At 40.8% G+C, this 23,698-nt stretch overlaps 1 protein-coding gene across 1 annotated transcript in view; it reads left to right on the top strand.

Moving 5' to 3' along the window:
• Positions 1–23,698, top strand: part of LOC132826044 (atrial natriuretic peptide receptor 1-like) — a 59,857-nt gene that overhangs the window by 21,973 nt on the left and 14,186 nt on the right. Inside the window, exons 7-18 of the mRNA XM_060841757.1 lie at positions 503–642; positions 758–830; positions 2,124–2,262; positions 6,588–6,674; positions 9,300–9,443; positions 10,920–11,041; positions 11,434–11,572; positions 11,799–11,847; positions 12,901–13,002; positions 13,122–13,241; positions 15,161–15,254; positions 16,227–16,314. Coding sequence (XP_060697740.1) covers positions 503–642; positions 758–830; positions 2,124–2,262; positions 6,588–6,674; positions 9,300–9,443; positions 10,920–11,041; positions 11,434–11,572; positions 11,799–11,847; positions 12,901–13,002; positions 13,122–13,241; positions 15,161–15,254; positions 16,227–16,314 — 1,297 coding nt within the window. The remainder of the gene's footprint in view (positions 1–502; positions 643–757; positions 831–2,123; positions 2,263–6,587; positions 6,675–9,299; positions 9,444–10,919; positions 11,042–11,433; positions 11,573–11,798; positions 11,848–12,900; positions 13,003–13,121; positions 13,242–15,160; positions 15,255–16,226; positions 16,315–23,698) is intronic.

Below are 23,698 nucleotides of genomic sequence, written 5' to 3' on the forward strand. Positions count from 1 at the left end.
ATATTTGGTTGGCATGGACGAGTTGGACCAAAGGGTCTGTTCCCCCTGCTGTAAATCTCTATGACCCTATCTAACCATTGTGGTAACCAGGTACAAAACATTCAACTTATAATTCTTCAAGCCAGGCTTTAATCTGAGATCTGAGTTGTCAAGTATGAACAAGAGCTGGAAAATGCATTAAAAATAATTGCAATAAATTCAATTAAAGAGAAGCTGCTTTATCCAAAACAGGGAGAATATGATAAGAATGTTGTGGTGGATTGCACTGTTATGTTTAAAGGGAAGCATGATAAACATGTTTAGGGAGAAAAGGACAAAAATACATTCTATGATGTTGAGATGAAAAGGAGTGTCAGGACATTTGTTGAACCATAAACGGCAGCATTTATTAGTTGGACAAAATGACTTACTTCTCTTGTAAATTATCTGTAATGTTTTTCTATTGATGCGCACTGTGAGATGTAACAATGCACTAATAACATCTTCCTATTCTTGGGTTGAGTGTGTGGAGATGATAATTGTGATAAGGATGAAACATGCTCCACGTGTCCAGCTGATTGTGGTGACTGCACCTCCACGATCAAAATTGCCATCAGTTTGCCCATCTCGTTGGCATGCATCGGCTTCATCCTCACGGGTGTGGTAGGTCATCTTGTCGTCCCATTCATGTTTGTCCATTCCTTTTCATAAAGCAAAATACTTCAATAATGGATCTTCACTGATTGCAGTAGTTACTCATCCTCTTTTCTTATCTCAGTGGTTTCAGTATCAGAAGCAAAAGATGTTGTGGGATGAAAGCTGGATCATTGACTTCAATCAAGTTAAGCAAGGTTCGTTGTTGCTGTGGAGTTGCTAGCTGTGGATACAGGCTTGATCAATTAACTAGTAGATTCATTTGTGTTAGTTGCATTTCTGCTTGAATTGGCTATGCTAGTTGCACAGATTATATGCTCCATTCAATGTAGGAAGGTATGGATATGTAGATTGTTGTTTGTAGCCTTAGATTGATTGCTGTCTTATTGTCCTGCAGTGATTCCATGTTAATATTGCGGAGCACACATTGTTTTTCTCTGAATACATCTGATGATTAGCCAGTCGTAAAACTTAAAATAACATTTTCTTCACACAAGTAAAGCTGCCAATCAAATGTGCTGTGTAAATAATTCCACAGGATGCTCTGTTTGAAGTAAATTTGCATCCCTCATGATTTAGCCCCCAGATAGTTTCTGTAATTTTCTCCAGCCCCAGAAGCCTCTTACTGCTGACTTCTTCCACATCATTTTACCTTGGTGTTTTCAGCTGCCTCAGCCCTAAGAAATCCTTCCCAAAGCCTCACTATCTGGCAGCTTCTCTCTCATTCTTTAATATCTATCTCTTTGATTAAACTTTTCTTTTTCCCTCATGTTATCTCCTCAATTTGTCTTGGTGTCAGACTTTTGTGTGATGATCCTCTGAAGTGCCTTGGGATGTTCCACTACATTAAAGATGCTGTATAAATGCAAACCATTGTAAATCTTTGCAGGACTAAACTAAGCAACACCTATACAAGGTAAAGCATATAGTCCTGTCAGCTGTCATTCAGCTCTGAGCCGGAAGTTACCAGTTCCAAACCCATTGGAAGGAGCTGAGTACGTAATCGAGGCTGATACCCCTGTGTTGTTAAATTGGAGGTGATGCATGTTGGTTGGGATGATAAACCAAAGTCTTGCTGATCTCTCTGATGGGTGTAAAGTATGTCACAGCACAATTGCTAGAAAGAGCACAGGAAATATCCCTGATGTCTTAGTCAACAGCTATCCTATTACCAACACCTAAACAGATAGTTTTATTTAATTACTGTTTGTGGGAGCTTCATCTGCAAACATGGGACACCTTGTTTCCTACATTACAAAACTGACCACACTTGGAATACTTGATTGGCTGTAAAGAACTTTGCAATAAGTCATGAAAGGTGCTACATAAATGCACGTTTCTTGTGTTTTTCTTTACAACAGACACTGGCCAATTACATAGTTACTTGACTAAACAAAGTTCTAATCAGCAGGATAAAATTGAGTATCTATAAGTTTTGTGCCTAATGCAAACCAATCTTCTTGATGTGACATTTCTGAACTCTCCTGCAGATCATACCATGATGGGCAGCTTGGGTAGTGTTCCCAATGGAGCCAGTGATTCCAATGCCAGCTGTATCACCACAGTGAGCTCTTGTACAGGACCACTCACTGCATCCAGAAAACAGCACTTTACACAGACAGGCTTATTGTAAGTGAAATATACTAATCCATTGCGAGTACTGTCCACATTTTTTCTTATGGAGGGATATACACATAATAGAAGTAGTTCAGGGAACATTCACTAGGTCGATTCCTGAGATAAGGGACTTGTGCTAAGATTAAATATTGAGCAACTTTGCCCTATACGCATGGGAGTATAGAAGAGTGAGAGATGATATTCTTAAAACATCTAAGATTGTGAAGGGGTGTTGGTAGTATTTACCAAGTTGATGCATGTACTTCAGCTAATTGGAGGAGATCTAAGACTGGGGGAGGGGCACAGTTTCAAACTAAATGGTATCCCATTTAAGTTAGAACGGAGGAGAAATTCCTTCTCTTAGAAGGTCTTTAAGTGTCTGGACCTCTCTTGTCCAGTGGGCAGTGGAAATTGAGTCACCGAATGTATGCAAGGCTGAGGTAGACAAAGTTTTGATAGATAAAGGATCAAAGGCTATGGGGGCATGCAAGTATTTCAGATAAGGCCACAGTCAGTCCAGCCATTAACCTATTGAGCGGTACAGCAGTTCAATGGGCCAAATGGTCCCTATATCTGATACTTATTCTTGCTATTTTTGAGAAAAGCCAAAAGAACTGTGAATGCTGTAAATTATGAACAAAATTGGAAATTGCTGGTCAGCAGGTCTGGCAGCATCTGTAGAGAGAAATAAGAGTAACCATTCCTTCCTCGGAACTGATGGTTGCTAGGAAAATTGTCAGTTTATATGCAGAGATGGGTGGGGGAGGGAGGTAAGGAGTAAATGATAGGTGGACATAGAGCCCAAAGAGAGAGAACAATTGGACAAAAAATGCAGTGGATAATGATCTGACTAGGAGGGTGAATAGCTATTAATGGGACTGTTAGTGGATAGCGATGGTCTGCATGTAATAGTCAACTATGTGAGAATTCGGCCTTGTGTGGGGGTTGGAGTAAGGACATGGAGAGCCCAAACCCTAAAGTGATTGAACTCAATATTTAGTCTGGAACCTTGAAGGGTCCCCAAGTGGAAAATGAGGTGCTGTTCTTCCAGCTTGCCACAGTACTTTGGAATGTGATGACCACCATGAAAGGTGCCACAGAAGTGCAAATCTTTGGTTTGAATTCTACTGTTAACAACAAAGCAAAACAGCTCATAGCTAATCCTAGAGGAAGCCTTGCAGAGAGATTGATTAATATTGGTTGTAATAACTTGAACTCTCTTACTAGATAGGAAATGGAGCACAGTTTAATGGAGATTCTCAATGTGTAACTAATGGTATAATCACACAATCCAAGCAGCAATTAAAGCATTCTCACAGACAGCCCAGCAGGAATTTAAAAAGCTAGTAATCAAGCCACTGTTAAATAAAATTTATATAGTATAAAATAAATACTGGGGTGTACACCTGAAGGTAAGTTAGAGGTTGAATTTTTTTTTAGAAATATTTGTGTTAAAAATCTATTAATTAATCTTCTTGAAGATATTTAACAACATTCAAGAGACTTTTCAGGGCTGGAGAAGTCATTCATTAGTTTGAGACAATCCAATATGAGTGGCTTGCTATTGAGCACAGGTCATCAGTCACTCATTATCGTTCTTGTCACAACATCTTAGATCAGCCTGTATTGATTTGCCTCTTCCCTCTTTGAAAGACTGTTAGGTGAAGTTCCCTTTGTATTTTTAGGTGTGACAGTTTGTGGATCTCAGTGTCTCCAAACATCCACTTAATTTGCATCCACAGCCATTTTGGGCTGTATCAATCCTCTTTTTAAAAAATTCTGAAATAAAAATTAAACTATCCAAAGTCCCTTGAGGTCTGGCCTGTGGTCAGGAGATTTTATGGGATTTTTATCTACAAGCTGCCAGTAGAGCATGGGAAATTCTCACAAAGCAATGAATGAATGCCAATTGCTGTCTCTGTAAAGTGGTTTGGGGACTGAGTTGTTACCACACAGTATGTCGAGAAGCATTGAAGGACAAACACAACATCAGGGATCTTTTGTTTATTTATGCAATCACTAAATCCTGATTCAAAGCAATGGTAGTCAATACCGACAGTTCATCACCAAAAACCTTTTAAGTATCACACCTTTCTTTCTCATGCATCAGACAATTGGATAGTAACAGCATTGACAGATAACGCTCTGCTACCTCAATGGTGAATCGGGTGTGTACAGACATATTCACATTTAAATAAAATGCACATCATAGAGATATTTGTCTGTCTGATCTGGTGTCTGGGTATTGCACAAACTTTCTCCCACTGTGACTCCTAAGATAGGTTGGAGAAACTGGAATTGTTTCCCCTGGAATAAAAGAGATTTGATGGGAGGTTTACAAGGTTATGACAGGTTAACGCAAAATAAACAAAGAAAAGTTGATCCTATGAGCTAATGGGGGGCACGAGTTGACAGCTTTGGATAAGAGATGCGAGGGGATGTTGAGAAGATTTTTTTTATATACAGGAAGTGATGATAACCATTTTGGTGAGCAATTGACTCCTTCTTACCAGCAGCAGCTCAACACCATAACTGCTGTCAGCACAGTGGGGAGGCATGCCTCACAGCACCAGAGATCCAGGTTCAATTCCCACCTCTGGCAACTGTCTGTGTTGAGCTTACACATTCTCCCTGTGTCTGCGTGCGTTTCCTTCGGATGCTCCGGTTTCCTCCCACAGTCCAATAAAAATTTGCAGGTTAGGTGAATTGGCCATTCTAAATTGCCCATAGTATTAGGTGAAGGGGTAAATGTAGGGGAATGGCTCTGAGTGGGTTGGTCTTTGGAGGGTCGGCGTGGACTTGTTGGGCTGAAGGGCCTGTTTCCACACTGTAAGTAATCTAATCTAAAAAAAAACCTTTGCTTGGCTGTAGCTGGAGAAGAAGGGAGCTTTGGATGTGTGCTCTCAAGGTCAAGTGAGTGAGGTCCAGGGCTCACTGAGGACAGTTGACACTGTTGCCAATGGGATTGTCATCACAGTTGTGCAGAGTGACCAGATGTCCCAGATATTCCAAATCCTTCGCTATATTTGGCATTCAGCCCAGGTCCTGGGTCAAGCCTTTCTGGGATATACCTTTTCCCAGGTTTGCTCTGTCTCTGCAAGCTTCATGTCTGCTCACACACCCTGGCACTTCACGGGTTTGGGTCTAGGATTGTACAGAAAATGCCTACGGCATGAGGTCTGAAGTACAGCAGACCCATGTACAAGTCAAAGCTTGACTTTGCCCCTCTTCTGTGTCCAGCACCACCACCCCCTCCCCCAACCAAGCACCCTGAAATCTGGTGTCCCAGAGTTAACTACCCTGCAGCCTCGGGACACTGCGTGGGACATGAGCACCCACCCCAGAAGTGGCAGAAAAGGAATCTGCCAAGCTTTGTCCCAGCAGAGTCAGGAAGAGGCCATCATTTGGCCCCTTAACTGGCTCAGTAAGGTTCCTGATCAACAGTTTATGCGCCAACTTTCACACCACCTGGAAAAAGGTATGGCAGTGGGAGGGCATGGGGCCTTATTTTAACTCTCCATCCTGCTGTCATTCTGATCTCTCTGTCCTCGGTCTCCTGTCATGTTTTGGTGAAATTCAGCATTCAATCAAGGAACAGCACCTCCTATTTTGATGAGTCTACAAGGCTATGTCAAAATGTTGAACTCACCAATTTCAGAACAGAACCCGTACATCCATTTTTGTGTTTGTATGTGTGTGTAAGGCAGTTGTTTCTGATGATGCTGAAATGCCACCTTCCTGACACCTATCTTTTGTTTCAATAATTGCCGCATAGTTACGTAACTTGAATGCATTGTCATCTCCTTTTGTCAATTTATCTCTCTTATTTGCTTCCCTTCTCCTCTTTCCTCTTATTTTAGTCTGTATATTAGTTTAGTTTATTCACAGGATGAATCGCTGGCTAGGTCAACATTATTGCCCATCCCTAATTGTCCAGATGGCAATACCTGTTATATCTTTGACTTGTTGCAGTTGTGAGGGAAGATCACTGACCCGAATCTTTAACTCTGTTTCTGTTTGTGTAAAAAAACAAGTAAATGTAAGTTGTTGTATGGTACAGCATGACTTAGATACAAAACAGGGATTTATAGAACACCTGCGGACAGTTCAGCTGCAGCATTTGTAGACTTTCACCCTTACACACCTAGAACCCAACCCCCCCACCCCACCAGCCAATTCCTTCCTTTGTCCTTCATCTCCCATCTCAGTGTTACGATAAATAGATGGCCCAATGTGAATCTATTTGATTCAATTGTTGAACTTTAATCATTTATGACATTTGTTCTTAACAATGAAATGTGAAGCCCACTGCTATTAATCCTTTTTTGTCATTGCAGTGATGGGCGGACTGTTGCCATTAAGAAAATAAAGAAGAGAACTTTTGCCCTTTCTAAAGCCATTCGCAAAGAAGTGAAACTCATCCGGTGAGTCACAACCCATAACCAATATCTTTGTTTAACTCTTTGGTCTCCAACATGACAGACTGGTTAGCAAGATTGCATCACATGGAATATAGGGAGAACTAGCCATTTGGATGTAGAACTGGCTCCAAAAGTAAAAGACAGAGGGTGGTGGTGGAGCATTGCTTTTCAGACTGAAGGCCTGTGACCAGTTGTGTGCCACAAGGATCGGTGCTGGGTCCACTACTTTTTGTCATTTATATAAATGATTCGGATGTGAACGTAGGAGGTATGGTTAGTAAGTTTGCTGATGACCTCAAAATTGGAAATGTAGTGGAAGCAGAGAAAGTTACCTCAGAGTACAATGAGATCTTGATCAGATGGGCCAATGGCCTGTGGACATCCAGAAATTTAGATCAATGCGAGGTGCTATATTTTGAATGGACAAATCAGAGCAGGATTATACACTTAATGGTAACGTCCTGGGCATTGTTGCTGGACAAAGACACCTTGGAGTGCAGGTTCATAGTTCCTTGAAAATGAAATCTCAGTTAGATAGTATAGTGAAGAAGGCATTAGGCATACTTTCCTTTATTGGTCAGACCACTGAGAGTAGGAGATGGGAGGTCATGTTGTGGCCACTTTTGGAATATTGTGTGCAATTCTGGTCCCCCTCCTATAGGAAGGATGTTGTGAAACTTGAAAGGGTTCAGAAAAAATTTACAAGGATGCTGCCAGGGTTGGAGTTTGAACTATAAGGAGAGGCTGAATAGACTAGAGCTGTATTCCATGGGGCATCAGAGGCTGAGAGATGACTCCTTAAAGGTTTATAAAATTGTGAGAAGAATGGATAGGATAAATAGACAAGGTCTTTTCCCAGGGATGGGGCAGTCCAGAACTAGAGCGCATAGATTTATGGTGAGAGCAGAAAGATATAAAAGGGACCGTTTCATGCTGAGGGTGGTGCATGTATGGAATTAGCTGCCAGAGGAAGTGGTGGAGGCTGATAAAATTACAACATTTGAAAGGAATTTGGTTGGGTTATGAATAGAATGGGTTTAGAGGGATGTGGGCCAAATGCTGGCAAATGAGGCCTAGAATATTTGGTTGACATGGACCGAAGGGTCTGTTTCCGTGCTGTACATCTCTATGACTGTATATAGTTTGCAGTTGACTGGTTGATGACAGAGAGTCAGAGATTTGATCTTACAGCCCATCTGTGCACCCTTACTGAATGCACAATGATTGTCGTTGTATGACTTCCACTTCAGGAAGCATGTGGCAAGAAAAAAATGCTTATGTTTAATAGGCTTTGTCAGCTTATTGCAATATGTTTCAGTTTGGTCAAGATGGAATATCATTGCAGGGTAAAGGATGTTTTGTGGTTGGAACACAAAAAAAAAAAGAATTATTTTCTAGGAATTGACATGTGAAGGCAGCACATTACAGAACTGGAAACCTAGAAGACTATTCAGCTCATTATGTCCATACGGAGGGCAATTCAGCTTCTCCCACTCCTCCGCCCACTCTCTGCAGACCTGCAGTTTTATTTCAGCTGCTTATCCAATAGGCCTATCCAGGATGAAGAAAAGTTTTGGGAGAAGGATGCTGCACCCCAGCTCCATATCTGAGCAACAGAAGCTGATAAGGAACCCTGAAACACATCATGAGCATGAAGGTGACCTCCTATGCCCAAAAGTAAAAGCAGCCAGCAACATTCTGGATGTCCCAGTGTTGCAGATCCAGAAGCTGAATTACAATGTGACCTGCAGCAGTGTGATATACCACAAACCACAAGGTGAAGCAATAGTGATGAAAACCCTTCAAAATGAAAGTTTACGACCTGAAACACAGACTCTTCTACTCCTCTGATGCTTGACCTGCTGCGCTTTATCCTGCTCCACACTTTATCGAGCCATCCAAAAGGAAACCAAGCATATTCAAATTCTAGGAGAAAGTGAGGACTACAGATGCTGGAGACCAGAGTTGAAAAATGTGGTGCTGGAAAAACACAGCGGGCCAGGCAGCATCCGAGGAGCAGGAGAATCGACGTTTCGGGCAGAAGCCCTTCTTCAGGAATTCCTGAAGAAGGGCTTATGCCCGAAACGTCGATTCTCTTGCTCCTCAGATGCTGCGTGGCCTGCTATGTTTTTTCAGCACCACATTTTTCAACTCATATTCAAATTCTACCCCGAATGGAAAAATGGATTTCTGTTCACAACTATAAATGATTAGAGCATTTGCATTGTATGACACCAAAGTATATCCATAAGGAAATAAGGCAATTGGGTACAACATAATGCAAAAATGCATCGTAATTTCCCTTGACAGTTTGCTTCATACAAGGAAAGTTGATGATCTGAGGCTGTTTTGAAAGCTCCACAGTCATATATTTCTAAATTGCTAGCAAAAGGATACTCAACAAATGCTCAGCAAATACTCAAGTACATAGAAATACATATACGTCTACCCACTATTATGATCTTCAGCCCAGAAGAAGCATAATTGGATAAATAAAAGTTGCAAATTGCCTACACTGAAGCATCAGTTCGCGTTTACCATCTTCCAGCAAACCATACATACAGTGTTAGCCAGGATATTAAGGGTGTTGTGAACTAGATAATCTATACATATGTTTGAATTTGACAGTGAACTTGATCATCCAAATCTCTGCAAATTTATCGGAGGATGTCTTGAAGTTCCAAATGTAGCGATAATAACAGAGTACTGCCCCAAAGGAAGCCTGAATGATGTCCTTCTCAATGAAGACATCCCATTAAACTGGGGTTTCAGGTAAGAGTTTAGAGAAAGAATTCCACTTCTAATCCTACTCTCAACCCAATCCCAATCATCTCTTAGTTATTAAACTACTCCCTTGTCTTTGATGCAAGAGTGAAAATCAACCTCCTCATGCTTGGCTGTTTCATCAGAGGATGGATTCCACATAAATCGACAATGGTTCTTACTGTTGTTTGCACACACTCGCATGCTCTCTCAATCTCTCTCAATCTCTCTTTCTCTCTGTCTCTCTCTCACGCACACACGCATGCGTATCACTCTCATTTATAGCTATACATGCACATGCATACCCACAAAATCACATGATCAAACATACGCACACAAAACTCTTGCACAAACTGAAACATGCACAATTATACACATAAACACTTAAATATACAAATACAGGCACCCACATGCTCAACAAATACTCAAGTATATAGAAATACATATACATCTACCTGCTATTATGAGCCCAGAAGAAGCATAATTGGATAAATAAAAGTTGCAATTTCTTTAAAATGTGGAATATATAATTATTTTTAAGAAACATTGAAAAAAAGCTTTGTAAAATGACTAATTATAGTTTTCTTTGACAATGAGATACTGGTCTAGGAAACTCAGCATCCCTTGACCTGGAAACAGTACCAACAGAAAGAAAGTTCACATCAGAAGCCATGTGGCTGACACACACAATGAAAGCTATAGTCTCAAAGGAAATATAAGAACTAGATGGTTCAGTACCAAAGAAGAGTAGGGCGGATCTTCTCTTTTTGGACCTGGGCCAAATCAGATTGATGGATTGCAAAATAAATAACACAGACTAAGGAGAAGCTGTACATTCGATTGGGTGACTATCATGTCAAATAAGGTACAAAGAATGAAAAGGAGGGAAATAATAAACTATTAAAGGTAAGATTAGAAAAGTACAATTTGAACCTTTTTAAATTTGTTTTTAAATCTCCAGCCACAATTAAAATATAAAGGAAAAGCTCCCACACTTAATTGTTAAATCCTCAGTGCCAAGAGATTCTTTGGACGTAATTAACACGTCACGGGTCGGTCAGACCCAAGTATGCTTTACGTGACTAAAGCATACTTGGACCTGAATGGACAAGGTTTGAACTCCCTATGAATTTAGTCCATATCTACCATTCAAACTTCACCAGTCAGTGCATGTCAAAGGTGAGGCTATACTGTTGCCAGAATTTGCTCATCGTTTTCACATGAAAATGAAAAGTACAATAGCCCCCCCTTTGCTTTGACAATAAAACTAGGCCAAAATTGCCAATAAATCAATAAACATTTGCCAACATGTTGGGCCAAATGGCCTATTTCCACATTGTAGGGATTCTCTGATTCTATGATTCAAATGCTGTGCCATGATTTGAGCTTAATGTTGAAGATCTAATGGAACATTAAATGATACAATAGTATTTCATTCTTGTGGTGTATGTGACGAACCTTGCTAACTCTATGATTTCACCCCAGATTTTCCTTTGCCACTGACATTGCCAGAGGGATGGCTTATCTTCACCAGCATAAAATCTACCATAGCAGATTAAAATCCACCAATGCAGTGATTGATGACCGTTGGGTTTGCAAGCTTACAGGTAAGCAATGACATTATTTAAAGGCAGCAAACAGTCACCCAATCAATGTCTGAACCCTTACAATATTTTAATACTCTCATGGTAGAATTGTATATCACAGAAAGAGACCATTCAGCCCATTTGTGTCTGTGTGAGTTCTTTGAAAGAGAGTCCATTAGTCGCATTCACTACAACCTTTTCCCTAATGAATCCAATATGTTTCATTATCAATGTTTATCAGTTCCCCTTCACAAGTTACTACTGAATCTGTGTCCACTGCCATTTCATTCAGGGCATTCCAGATCAAAACAACCCATTCTGTAAAACATTCGTGTCATCTTCCTTCTGGGTTTTTTTAAAATTGCCTTAAATCAGTCTCCTGCAGTCATAAGGTGTCCTGCATTTCCCCCCAGATTTCTGCTTGGCAATTTACAGAAAGGAGGATGTTGTGGATCCGCCTGCAATATACCAACCGAAGTTGATTGAAGCATACTTACCACCTGAGGCCCAGATGCCAAACTTCGAACCAACCTTTGCTGCAGACGTGTACAGGTAACTCGGAGAAAAGAGCTGGCTTTTCTTTTAAGCAGTAGCTCTGTGGCATTAGTAAGACTGTTGTATGTTCACGTTCTACTACGCAGACCTGTGCACAAACACCTGTTGTGGAGGGAGTGGGGGCATGAGTGAAAGGAATGAGGATTAGGGTCGTTACAGCTTTGTATTAGTGGCTGTTCTTTCTGGAATTTCTTGTTAAAGGACGATTTTATCATTCTTACAGCTATGGCATCATTCTGCTAGAAATTGCAACCAGAAGTGACCTTGTACTGGTAAGTTTCACTAATAACATGAGGCAGAATCTGGTTCTCTCCTTTGATTGAGATCCTGAGGTATCCTGTATTGTAATTGTATTTCTATTTAGAACAGAAGGCCATTCAGCCTCTAGAGTCTACTGTTCAGTACATGGCTGATCTTTACGTACCGTCTGTTGTTACTAAGTTCAGTCTTGGGGTTTATTTTGTAACCCAACACATTGACTTATGCAGTATGAATACCACCAACATTATATCTCACAATACAGAGCTATTTTGCTTGTGTCTCTTCAACAGTGTCTGGTTGAGACTGGTCGAGGAAAGATTGCACTTTCCCTATCACATGTAAAATATGTTCAGACCTTTTATTTTTAGCTAAACAGATTTATTCAGAAAGGGTGGTACAAGCAGAGTCAATGCAAAGTGGGATAGACATCTGAAGAAAAAATATTTGCAAGGGTATGGGGAAAGTACACGTTGAATAGGGCTATTTGCTATTTTAGCTGTAACACAAAGGGCCAACATTGACACAATGGGTCAAATGGCTCCCTTTGTCTTCCATCATTCTGTTTCATTGAGTCGCCCTACGTTTGCTTAGGAACTTGAATGCGATCCATAACAGACCACATAGAATCAGAATTGGTTTTGCTCCTTGTTGCCGTAATTAACTCTTCTATAAAGGAATCTGGTGTCATATTTTAAATCGAATCTCCATTCTTTATTTGCTGAGGTGCAGCTTTAAAGCACAAACGTCCTCCACAAATGACCAGATGCAACAAAAAGCATCAATAAGATTTCAACAAATTCTCTGATGTGTGTGGGTTAGGCAATCCCTCCGGGAAAGTTGGACACATTAGTGGGAGGAGAAATGGTTTTTTTTGTGTAGATCCATAGAATCATACAATACAGAAGAGACCTTTGGTCCATTGAGCCTGTACCACCATGTGTTGATGTTTAACGTCGGCATGGAAACAAGTTTCAAATTGAGATAATTGTGAGTTGGTTTTTCATTAAAAGTGACTGTTCTATGAGATTTTTTTTCACGCACATCCTTGCACTGCTCCTTAGAAGGAAGATGCAAATTCTACTGAATATAGCCGGTGCCTTCCTTTACCAGAATTGATAAGTGGAAAATCAGAAAATGCCTGTCCTTGCCCTGCTGAATATGTCATGGTAAGAAAACCAGTACAAACAAAACAGGAAAGCTCTGAGTTCAAACAAAAATTATGGAATGACTTTGAGAATAGAATGGATTTTTTTATTTTTATAATCTCTTCTTTTTTGCTCCACAGCTGATTAGGAAGTGCCAGCTGAAGAATCCAACCAATCGGCCTACATTTGAACAGATAAAGAAGTACCTCCACAAAATTAACCCCAATAAAGTCAGCCCTGTAGACATGATGATGACCCTGGTATTAATCAAGAATTGGAATTTGAGTTTGTCGTTTAAAACCGTGTAAACACGATATATACAAGTGCCACTGCCTTCCCATTTGTGGCATTATAATTGGAAGTATAGTACTTTTTCAATTACATAGAATTTGCAATAACAAATCAGGCCATTTGGCCAAATTGTTCTATGGTGGGATTCAAGCTCCACACTGGTGTCCTCCATCCCTCTTCACCTCATTCTGTTCTTCTATTTCTTTCTCCCTCATGTTCTTAGCTAGTATCCCCTCAAATATACCCAACAACTCCCCATGCCTGTGTGGGTTTCCTCCGGGTGCTCCAGTTTCCTCCCATAATCCAAAAATGTGCGGGTTAGATGAATTGGCCATGCTAAATTGCCTGTAGTGTTAGGTGAAGGGGTAAATGTAGGGGAATGGCTCTGGGTGGGTTGCGTTTTGGTGGGTCGGTGTGGATTTATTGGGCCGAAGGGCCTGTTTCCACACTGTAAGTAATCTAATCTAAAAACTTACCACAACCGCTCTCTTGTGTGATGGCAAGTTTTACATTTTCACCAATCCCTGGGTGAAGAAGTTTTTCTGAGATTCCTTAATGGCTTTAAGTTAATCTGTTACCTTGTCTTTTTGTTAGTTTAATATTGCAGCATAATTCCAAACTTCTCTTCAAGACAAGATAAGATCAGTCTAGCTAAAACATGCTATGTTGCAACTTGACAAATTGACCAAAAATTGCATCTAAGCAGCATGGAAGACTCAAGGAGTCCAGAACAGATCAACAAGAGATTTAGTGGGGTGTTCACAATTAGGAAGAGTTTAAATAGTAGAGAAAGGGAAACGATCATCTGGGAGAAGGATGAAAGCCATGGAATACAAGTTGACAAGGGAGCCCCCAGCAAGAAAAAGCATTTTTACATAGATCGTAATAGTCTGGAACATGCTATTTCAAAGGATGATGGAAGCAGATTCCGTAGTAACTTTGTAAAGGCAATTGGACAATTACTAGAAAACAATAAAAATTGCAGGCCTATGGGGAAACGAACATGGGAATGAGACTAATTGGTTTCTACTTCCAAAGGGCACTGGTACAATAAGTTGAATAGCGCCACCTTTGCTACTAGTTTCTGTGGACCTGCTCATTGATCTGCTTCTTCTTGGGTAATATGCAGTCGCATTCTCCTTCTTCCATTTTTGAAGCACATCAAAAATACATGCATGAAACAATTAAAGCCCTTGACTATTGACTGACCATCTTCAATCAAATCTTAGCCATTGGAATTGCACTTGCAAGTTGTGAGCGTTTGCTCTCAAGGACAAAACAAAAATTGCTCCTCAATTTCCAGCTTAATTTCCCAAGAGAGGAGAGTCACAAGAGAGCAAACTCTCTCTTGCAATAATGGCTCCTTTTGGAGGGTGTTCCAAAAATAAGGCATATAGAGCCTCAAGCATACTGTAGGAACAAGGTCCTGGTACAGCTGGGTGGATTCTTAAGCACTGGGTGCACAGGGTTGTGTTGGTTGATTAGGTTCTTTGCTAGTAAGTGCAGAGGGCTACAGCAAGGGTCTGTGTCCTTAATGGCAAGGTCTCCAGTCCCAAAAGGCTGTGGACACTCTGATAGTAAGAATGTGAGCCTCTGGCCTTCCAGTGGATGATAGATGTGGTCCTTCCCAATAAGTAGGCAGGGCTTCTTCAGGCCAACAACAGTGTCTGTGGCAGTAAATGGTTCTGTTCATGGTTGTCATCTTGGCACTGCCACATTCAAAATAGACACCGTTCCAAATTTAGAACAAAGTAGAAGTCACCACACCTGAGCCAGAATCCAGGTTAGAAATGTATATCTCTTACAGTCATGAAAGATAGAAGTTGGAACTCATTATGGTTTTGTTAAACTGTTGGCTGGATCATAATTGATTTACGTCTGTGTTAAGATGGAGAAATACAGTAAGCACCTGGAAACCCTGGTTGCTGAAAGAACACAAGACTTGGTTCACGAGAAACAGAAAACAGATCGTTTACTTTACAGTAAGTCCTGAGGCTGCAACACTCTCTCAAAATTTCAATCACATTCCAACTGTTTAATAGAACAATGTTTAATTGTGATTTCATAAACAAAAGCCTGCATGTTATGTGTTGCTCTGGATAAAACTGATGGAAAGGCAAGCCCTGGGATGTAGTGTCACATGAATTAGATAATGGGTTAAGTGGACAAGTAACGGTAATTAAACCTGTCTTCTGGCAGAAGCAATCGTGAGTTGAATCATGACTTGGTCAGGGGGTGTCATGTGTCCACTGTCCATGGAGCATGTCCAGAGATTTTGGTGACTGATGAAAGTCTGGGGTAACAAACAGTGAGTTAGAATTGCCAGTTTACTCCTCTGACTTTCAATTTAGGAATTGTCACCATCTTGTTTCTGTTTCTCTAATGGGAGCAAGGTAAACTGCATATTAATGAGGTGATCTGACATCATAATGAGAATGTTAATGCATTCAGTTAGGCCTATCGCTATACTCGCTAGGGAAAATCTTGTCCCTGTGTTCAATACTTTGGAAATGAAGCTTTTTGCTCTCAATGGCAGAAAACTTCTCACTGCCAATCTCTCAATTCTACCATCTTTCTTATTATTGTCCACTTTGTTCTGGAGCCGGCCACCCCATTGTTATAAACTGGGTCAAAATAGTAATCTCCATCTCATATATGAGTCATGTATCATCAAGGCCTATTGAGTGGAGTGTAGTACTATGACAGCGTGAAATGTACAACCTGTTTCCTTACATTCTGCATGTCAACTTGTACAATGTCTGTAAAAATCTATCCATATCTTAAAGTTTGAGTGATGATTGGAAGACACCATTCTAAATTCTTTTAAATTAAGAGAATTTGTGCTTGGCAAGTTAGTTATTATCCCCTGACCATATTTAGACCAACACAAGTAGAGAACATGACTGTTTGCATTTATGTTTTGTCTGCCTCTTAAGATATTGTCCTTCTTTTAGGTATGCTGCCAAAACAAGTAGCTGATGACCTAAGGCAAGGAATCACTGCTGAAGCTCAGAACTATGTTAGTGCAACAATATTCTTCAGGCGAGTACAACAGGAACTTTTATTTATGAAACACCTTTCAATGAAATAACATCGCCCAAGGCACTTCACAGGAGCTTTTCTTTTTATATTAAGGCATCAAACCATGTAAGGTGATACTAGTGAAGGTGGCCAAAAGCTTGGTCAAAGAGATGGATGTTAAATATCTTAAAGGAGAACTTTGAGACAGGCAGAGAATATAGGGGGGAAATTCCAGATGTTAGGGCCCAGGCAGCTGAAAGTACAGTCATCATCACTGGAGTGATTAAAATTTAAAATCAGAATTGGATGTGCAGGAATATCGTTAGGAGATTCTCGGAGCTTGTGACATATGAGGACTGAATGCAAGTTGAGTGCAAGCTGTTAACATTGCTGTTAACATTAACAGAAATGTGATGGAGCAGGATTTCACTATGGCTACCTTCTACCAACTCTCAGTCATAAATTCTGACACAATAATAATAATACAATGCAGCACCTCACATTTATCTAAACCTGAACTCCATCAGCCACTCCTTGACCCATTGGTCTGTCTGATCAAGATCCCATTGTACTGTGAGGTAAACTACTTTGCTGTTCACTAAATTTCAAGAATATTGGTATAGTCAACCCTTTGCTTCCTGGAACATGATTCTTTGCACAATTTGCTAAGCTCATGAGCTATTCACATTTTTCACCTTTCCCACTCATCATGTCTCACCAAATTCCAACAATATTCTCTGAGTGAGTTGAGAACATGTAGGACATTATATGTTCCCTTATTATCTTCAGTGAATGCAAACACATTGGCAGAGGGGATTGGCAGCTTCTCTCAATGGCTAACACTGGGCTTTGACACTTACAATGACCTGGATGCAATAGCAGTGAAGACCAATCAAGGAAAAATAGATTCAAAAGACACTCTTGTGGCACCTGGACCATAACAACCCTGTGAAGAGGAGAATAAATTCTCTTTGTCCTCCTCTTCTACATTGCACAATGGGAAACAGGTGAAATGGGAAACAGCTTAGTAAAATGAAGCACTTTCAACTCCTGTGAAGGACCTCTGAGCAGTAATAGCCACTGCTACTGCAAAGATGAGAGAACCATTTCACACCTTCTCCAGGAATGGACCTGGTAGATGAAAACAGGACTAAGACACATACTGAAGATGGGGACAAAGAATTGATTATTTCTGTATGATCTCTAGGAGAAGAAGTTCTGTTTCTGTAGGGAATGAGATTACTGCTGCACCCTTTTTTTAAAAAAATCTTAAAGCTGCTCCTCTGCAAACAATGACACTTTGGGAATTCCAGCAAAAAAAACCAGAATGTTCCATTATCAACAAAAGAATAAACTTGAAGATTCAAAGAAATTAGACAATTGTGCAACTGCAAGAGAATTGGTATCTATAAGTAGTCTTCTGATCTGCAGACTTGAATGTCTAACATTAGCATCTGGAATTTTCTCTACAAGAGGTACATTAGTTACAGGAAGGGAGCTGGGGTCAATACTTCAGATACTTCTGTTCTGTGGTCAACACTTCCACATGATTGCCCTTGAGATGTGGTTAGCATTTGGATAGTCATCTAGTGCAGTGTGTTCATTTGCTGTGACTGAACCATTTCTAGTGTGTGGTTGTCTGTCTGTAGTTTGACAGTGCTATGTGATTCCTTAAACTGGGATTTTAGTTCATCAATCTCTGTTAGCTAGTTAACCTTCTTCAACTCTTGCTTAACTTTAATATCTTCAAGATCCATTGACATTCAGCTTTAAGCTTGTCTAAATTGGAAGCTCTATAGTTTGAACGTGTATTTCTCATTTAGAAATATAACTTGAGTATTCCCATGAGTTGTTGATGTGTTTCAGTCACAGACTCCAGCATACCATTTATATATATATTGCAAGTTCAGAGGTTATTAATATTAGTTTGATCTAATTTGGATTTAAACATCTCATTCTGTCTGGATTATATTTCACTGGCTGCTTGCAGTTTTTGGGCTAGCTCCTGGTGTGCTGTTTCAGAGTTTAAATTTGCTCTGATTCTACCAAGCTCATCTTGATGTTTTTTACTTATTGTTGGAGTTTCTTTTCGCATATAGTTGAATCCTGCTGATACAGCTGAGGTACTGCCCACACTACCTGAAACCTTCTGTGCTTGAGTCTATCTCAAGGCTCTCAGCCATCTTACATGCAAGACTGAATATTGCTTTCTCACTCCAGAGTCTAAAACTTCTCAGATTCTATGACTGCCTTTCTGCCTGTAGAAACATTATAGGCTTCACTGATTTTTTTGAAGGAAATATCAAAACATAGAAACCAGGAGCAGGAATAGGGATGTCAACATAGGGTGTACAATTAGTAAGTTTGCAGATGACAACAAAATTGGTGGTGTAGTAAACAGCAAAGCAATTTACCTCCAGAGTACAATGGGATGTCGTTCAGATGGGCCAAGGAGTGGCAGATGGAGTTTAGGTTTGGATAAATGTGACGTGCTACAGTTTGGAACAGCAAATCAGGGCAGGACTTAAAGGCTTATTGGTAGGATCCTGGGGAGTATTGCCAAACAAAGAAACCTTGAGGTGCAGGTTCATAGTTCCTTGAAAGTGGAGTCGCAGGTTGATAGGATAGCCAAGAAGGTGTTTGGTAAGCTTGACTTTATTGGTCAAGGAGTTGGGAGGTCATGTTGCTGCTGAATAAGACATTGGTTAGGCCATTTTTGGAAAACTGCAAATCTGGTCTCCTTCCTATTGGAAGGATAGTGTGAAACTTGAAAGGCTTCAGAAAAGATTTACAAAGATGTTGCCAGGGTTGGAGTGTTTGAGCTATGCGGAGAGGCTGAATAGGCTGGGGTTATTGTCCCTGGAGCGTCAGATGCTGAGGGTGACCTTATAGAGGTTTATAAAATCATGAGCATGGATAGGGTAAATAGACAAGGTCTTTTCCCTGGGGTGGGGGAGTCCAGAACTAGAGGGCATAAGTTTAGGGTGAGAGGGGAAAGATATAAGAGGGACCTAAGGGGCAACTTTTTCATGCAGAGGGTGTTGCGTGTATGGAATGAGCTGTCAGCGGAAGTGGTGAAGGCTGGTACAATTACAACATTTAAAAGGCATCTGGATGGACATATGAATAGGAAGAGTTTAGAGGGATATGGGACAAATGCTGGCAAATGGCACTAGATTTAGATAGGATATCTTGTCAGCATGGACAAGTTGCACTAAAGGGTCTGTATCTGTGCTGTACATCTCTGATTCTATTTGGCCTTTCATGCCTGCTCCGCCATTCAATATTCATTTTTATTGATCTATTTTAAGATTCTCTTGAGCTGCAGTCACTTTAAGTAATACAGCTTCTACAATATGAATCCGTTCATTGTACATACAACATTGGCAGAGCCCTCTATGTTCAGTCTAATTTGCTACAGATATTCAGTGGGCTATTCCATCTCTAGCAGTGTTTTATATGAACCATGGCAACTGAGATTCAGGACTTTGGTCTCTCTCTCTCTCTCTTTCTCTGTCATGGCCAGATCTTCTTCATAGAAAGTAATTTCATTGACTGTTCATAGTTGCTGCTGTTGCATGACATTGACTTCAGTATAGTATAAGCAAACAAGTCAGGGGGTAAAAACCCTCTATTCCTGATGAAGGGCTTTTGCCCGAAACGCCAATTTTCCTGCTCCTCGGATGCTGCCTGAACTGCTGTGCTTTCCCAGCACCGCTCTAGTCTACAAGCAGACAAGTCAACCTCATCATGACCTTTTCCAACAAAAAAAACTGTATCTCCTTAACAGGGAAAACACACCTTCAACACCATTGTCATCAAAGGCTATATATAGTTGACCTAGGACCACTTGTTCTAATAAAACATTGCCCTCACAGTTAGCTTCATTCTCTTCCACTCTTTTCTGAAAAAGCAAAGTCTAGAATGTTGTCTTCCAGCCGGTCACCTTCATCCTTGATGGTTCTTTTTTCACAGCCTCTAGCATTTCCTTCAAGAGAAATGAAAGATCTTCCAATGCCCTGGGCATGGAACCTCTTCAGTGGATATTATTCATGATGTACAGAGTTAACTTCAGTTTCTCCAGCAACTGCTAAACACAGAAGATTCAAACCCACACAAGCATCTTTACTTAATAGAGAAGAGTGGTGATTAGGAATGCTAAATAAAGTATTGGTGATCTCTACTGTACTGAAACACAGGTTGAAAGTGGCCTCCCACACTATTTTTAGTATTTCCCCACCCTGAAGTTGAGTGGAGGATAATCAGAGAAATGCAGGCTTCAACCACAACACAGAATCTGAAATGATTTGGAGATGCTGGTGTTGGACTGGGTTAGCTATAAATTCTGTGCCTTACAATTGTGTCCTCAACAACCAGCTGATGAAGGAGCTAGTGCTTCCAATTAAACCTGTTGGACTATAACCTGGTGCTCTGTAATTTTTAACAGAATCTGAAAGAACGACTTCATTACTCCAGTGTACAATTTAAACAAGGTATCCTGCCATTAACCATGGCACTCCACATGGGATCTGGTCCAAAAGAATCTACTTTTTCAGTCTTCTGTATTTCTTGGACAGCTGTGGACTGGATGGTCCTCTTCCCCACCCCCAATTGTTGCCTGATTTACTGGGCTGGCCTTGAAGTCCTGTAATTGCCCTCCATTGTTGTTAGACTTCTTTTCGGGTCTTTTGTTCTGTGGCTCAGTTGCTCGGCTAGCATTGTCATCCTTCACCACTGTCCACTCTCTGCTGCTACTGGTCTTCTCTTCAAACTTTTTTTTGCTACCAGTCACCATTTGTTTGAGCATGCTCACTTCTTGTCAGCATTAGAAATATCATTAGGAGCTCGGGACTTATGAAGTTGGAACACAAACCTAGTGCAACCATTAAGTGCCTAAAAATAAATACATAAGCATGGTAGAGCAGGATTAGGGTTAGCACAAGTGCTTTCTCCCAACAAGTCTCATCATGACATCTGACATTATGATGGCATAGCTCCCTACGCACATTCTCAGTTGCTATTGTCAGACTGATGGTACAGTTAATAGTTCTCTTCGTTGTAGAGCTGGGGAAATCTCTGAGATAGCGATTTGTTAAGAGGCATTTGCAAGCAAAACATTGCTTGAATGAGTTCAGCGAGCGCATGGTGATGGGTAAATGGGACTTGGTATGTGCAAGGACGTGGACAAGAGGGTTTGGATGACAGCAGGTTTACAGAGGATAGGATTATGGGAAGCCAGCCAAGCATGCATTGAGTTTGTTGGATTGCTCAGACCTGTACATTTCTTCAGTTTTCTTAACCATCCCAACATATAAACTGCACATCAAGGATTTTGACCACACAACAGCTAAAAAGGGCCAGAGTATTGTAAAGTGAGAGGCCTTCTATTAAAAGAAGCAGTTTGTATCGAGCAGTTCTTGAATAGCAAAGTGTCAGCAAGTTATTACAGAACTATGGCTTCAGCCCGAGTGACGGGAAGCATAGCTATAAGTATATATTTGCTACCACTGTCAGCAGCTCTTCCTGCTTAGCAAGTGAATGATCCTGACAATGTCAGCAATGTATTAAACAGGAACTGCACCTTCTTGTGAATGAAAAACACAATTAACCAGGCTGTTTTTGAGCATTTAGCAGTGAAGAAAATCAACTAAGTTGAATTGAATCTTGCCTTTATGGCAGAGAAGATAAAAGACTTGCACCTGTTAACCTTCTTCAGTTACCAATTACCTGCCCCTTCGGCAATTTTATGAATGTCTTCCTATATTTTGTCAAACTCGTCTTTTGTTTTAATTGTACCCATCCTTTAGTCCACAAATTTTCCTGAATCCAAATAATTTATGTATTTAGACTGCCAATCTGGGACTTCTGATTGTACCTCAAAAACATTAAAAAATATTTCTCACCGCTTCTCATAGTCATTCAGCACAGAAACAGACCCTTCAGTCCGACCAGTCCACGCCGAACATAATCCCAAACCAAACTACTCATAGGGTCATAGACATGTATAGCACAGACACAAACCCTTCGGTACAACTTGTCCATGCCAACCAGATATCCTAACCTACACTAGTCCCATTTGCCAGCATTTGGCCATATCCCTCTAAATCCTTTCTATTCATATACCTATCCAAATGCCTTTTAAATGCTGTTATTGTATCAGCCTCCACCACCCCCTCTGACAGCTCATTCTATATATCCATTACCCTCTCTGTGAAAAAGTTGCCTGTTAGGTCCCATTTATATATTTCTCCTCTCATCCTAAGCCTACACCTTTTTAGTTGTGGACACCTCCGCTCCTGGGAAAAGACCTTGCCTGTTTATCCTTTCCATGCCCCTCATGATTTTATAAACCTCTATAAGGGGACCCCTCAGCCTGCAACGCTCCAGGGAAAACAGCATCAGCCTATAAGGGCGGCACGATGGCTCAGTGGTTAGCACTGCTGCCTCACAGAGCCAGGGACCCAGGTTCAATTCCCACCTCAGGTGACTGTCTGTGTGAAGTTTGCACATTCTCCTCGTGTCTGCGGGTGTTTCCTCCAGGTGCTCCGGTTTCCTCCCACAATCCAAAGATGGGCAAATCAGGTGAATTGGCCATGCTAAATTGCCCATTGTGATAGTTGCAGTAGTCAGGGGTAAATAAAAGGTAGGGGAATGGTTCTGGGTGGATTACTCTTCGGAACGTTGGTCTGGATTTGTTGGGCCGAAGGGCCTGTTTCCATACTGTAGGGAATCTACTCTACTAGTTTCTTCCGATGGCTCAAAGCCTCCAAAGCTGTAAATTTTTTCTGAACCTTTTCAAGTTTCACAATGTCCTTCTGTAAATTGGCCTCCCAAATCCTATACTCAATGCTCTGACCAATAAAGGAAAGCATACCAAACACCTTCACTGTCTTATCTACCAGCCACTCTACTTTCAAGGAACAATGAACCTGTACTCCAAGGTCTCTTTGTTCAGCAACACTCCCTAGGACCTTACCATTAGGTGTATCAGTTCTGCTCTGATTTGCCTTTCCAAAATGCAGCACCTTACATATATCTAAATTAAACTCCATGTGCCACTCCTTAGCCCAATGGCCCATCTGATCAAGATCCTGTTGTAATCTGATTTACCTTCTTTGCTGTCCATACACCTTGAATTTTGATGTCATCTGCTAATTTATTGACTATACCTCCTATGTTCACATCCAAGTCATTTATACAAATGACAAAAAGCAGTGGACCCAGCACTGACCCTTGTGGCACTCCATTGGTCACAGGCCTCCAGTCTGAAAAACAACCCTCCACCAACACGCTCTGTCTTCTACCTTTGAGCCAGTTCTGTATCCAAATGGTTAGTTCTTCCTGTATTCTATGAAATATAACTTTGCTAACCAGTTTTCCATGAGGAACCTTGTCAAATGCCTTA

Source organism: Hemiscyllium ocellatum, chromosome 2 (genome assembly GCF_020745735.1).
Source record: "Hemiscyllium ocellatum isolate sHemOce1 chromosome 2, sHemOce1.pat.X.cur, whole genome shotgun sequence".
Classification (NCBI taxonomy): domain Eukaryota; kingdom Metazoa; phylum Chordata; class Chondrichthyes; order Orectolobiformes; family Hemiscylliidae; genus Hemiscyllium; species Hemiscyllium ocellatum.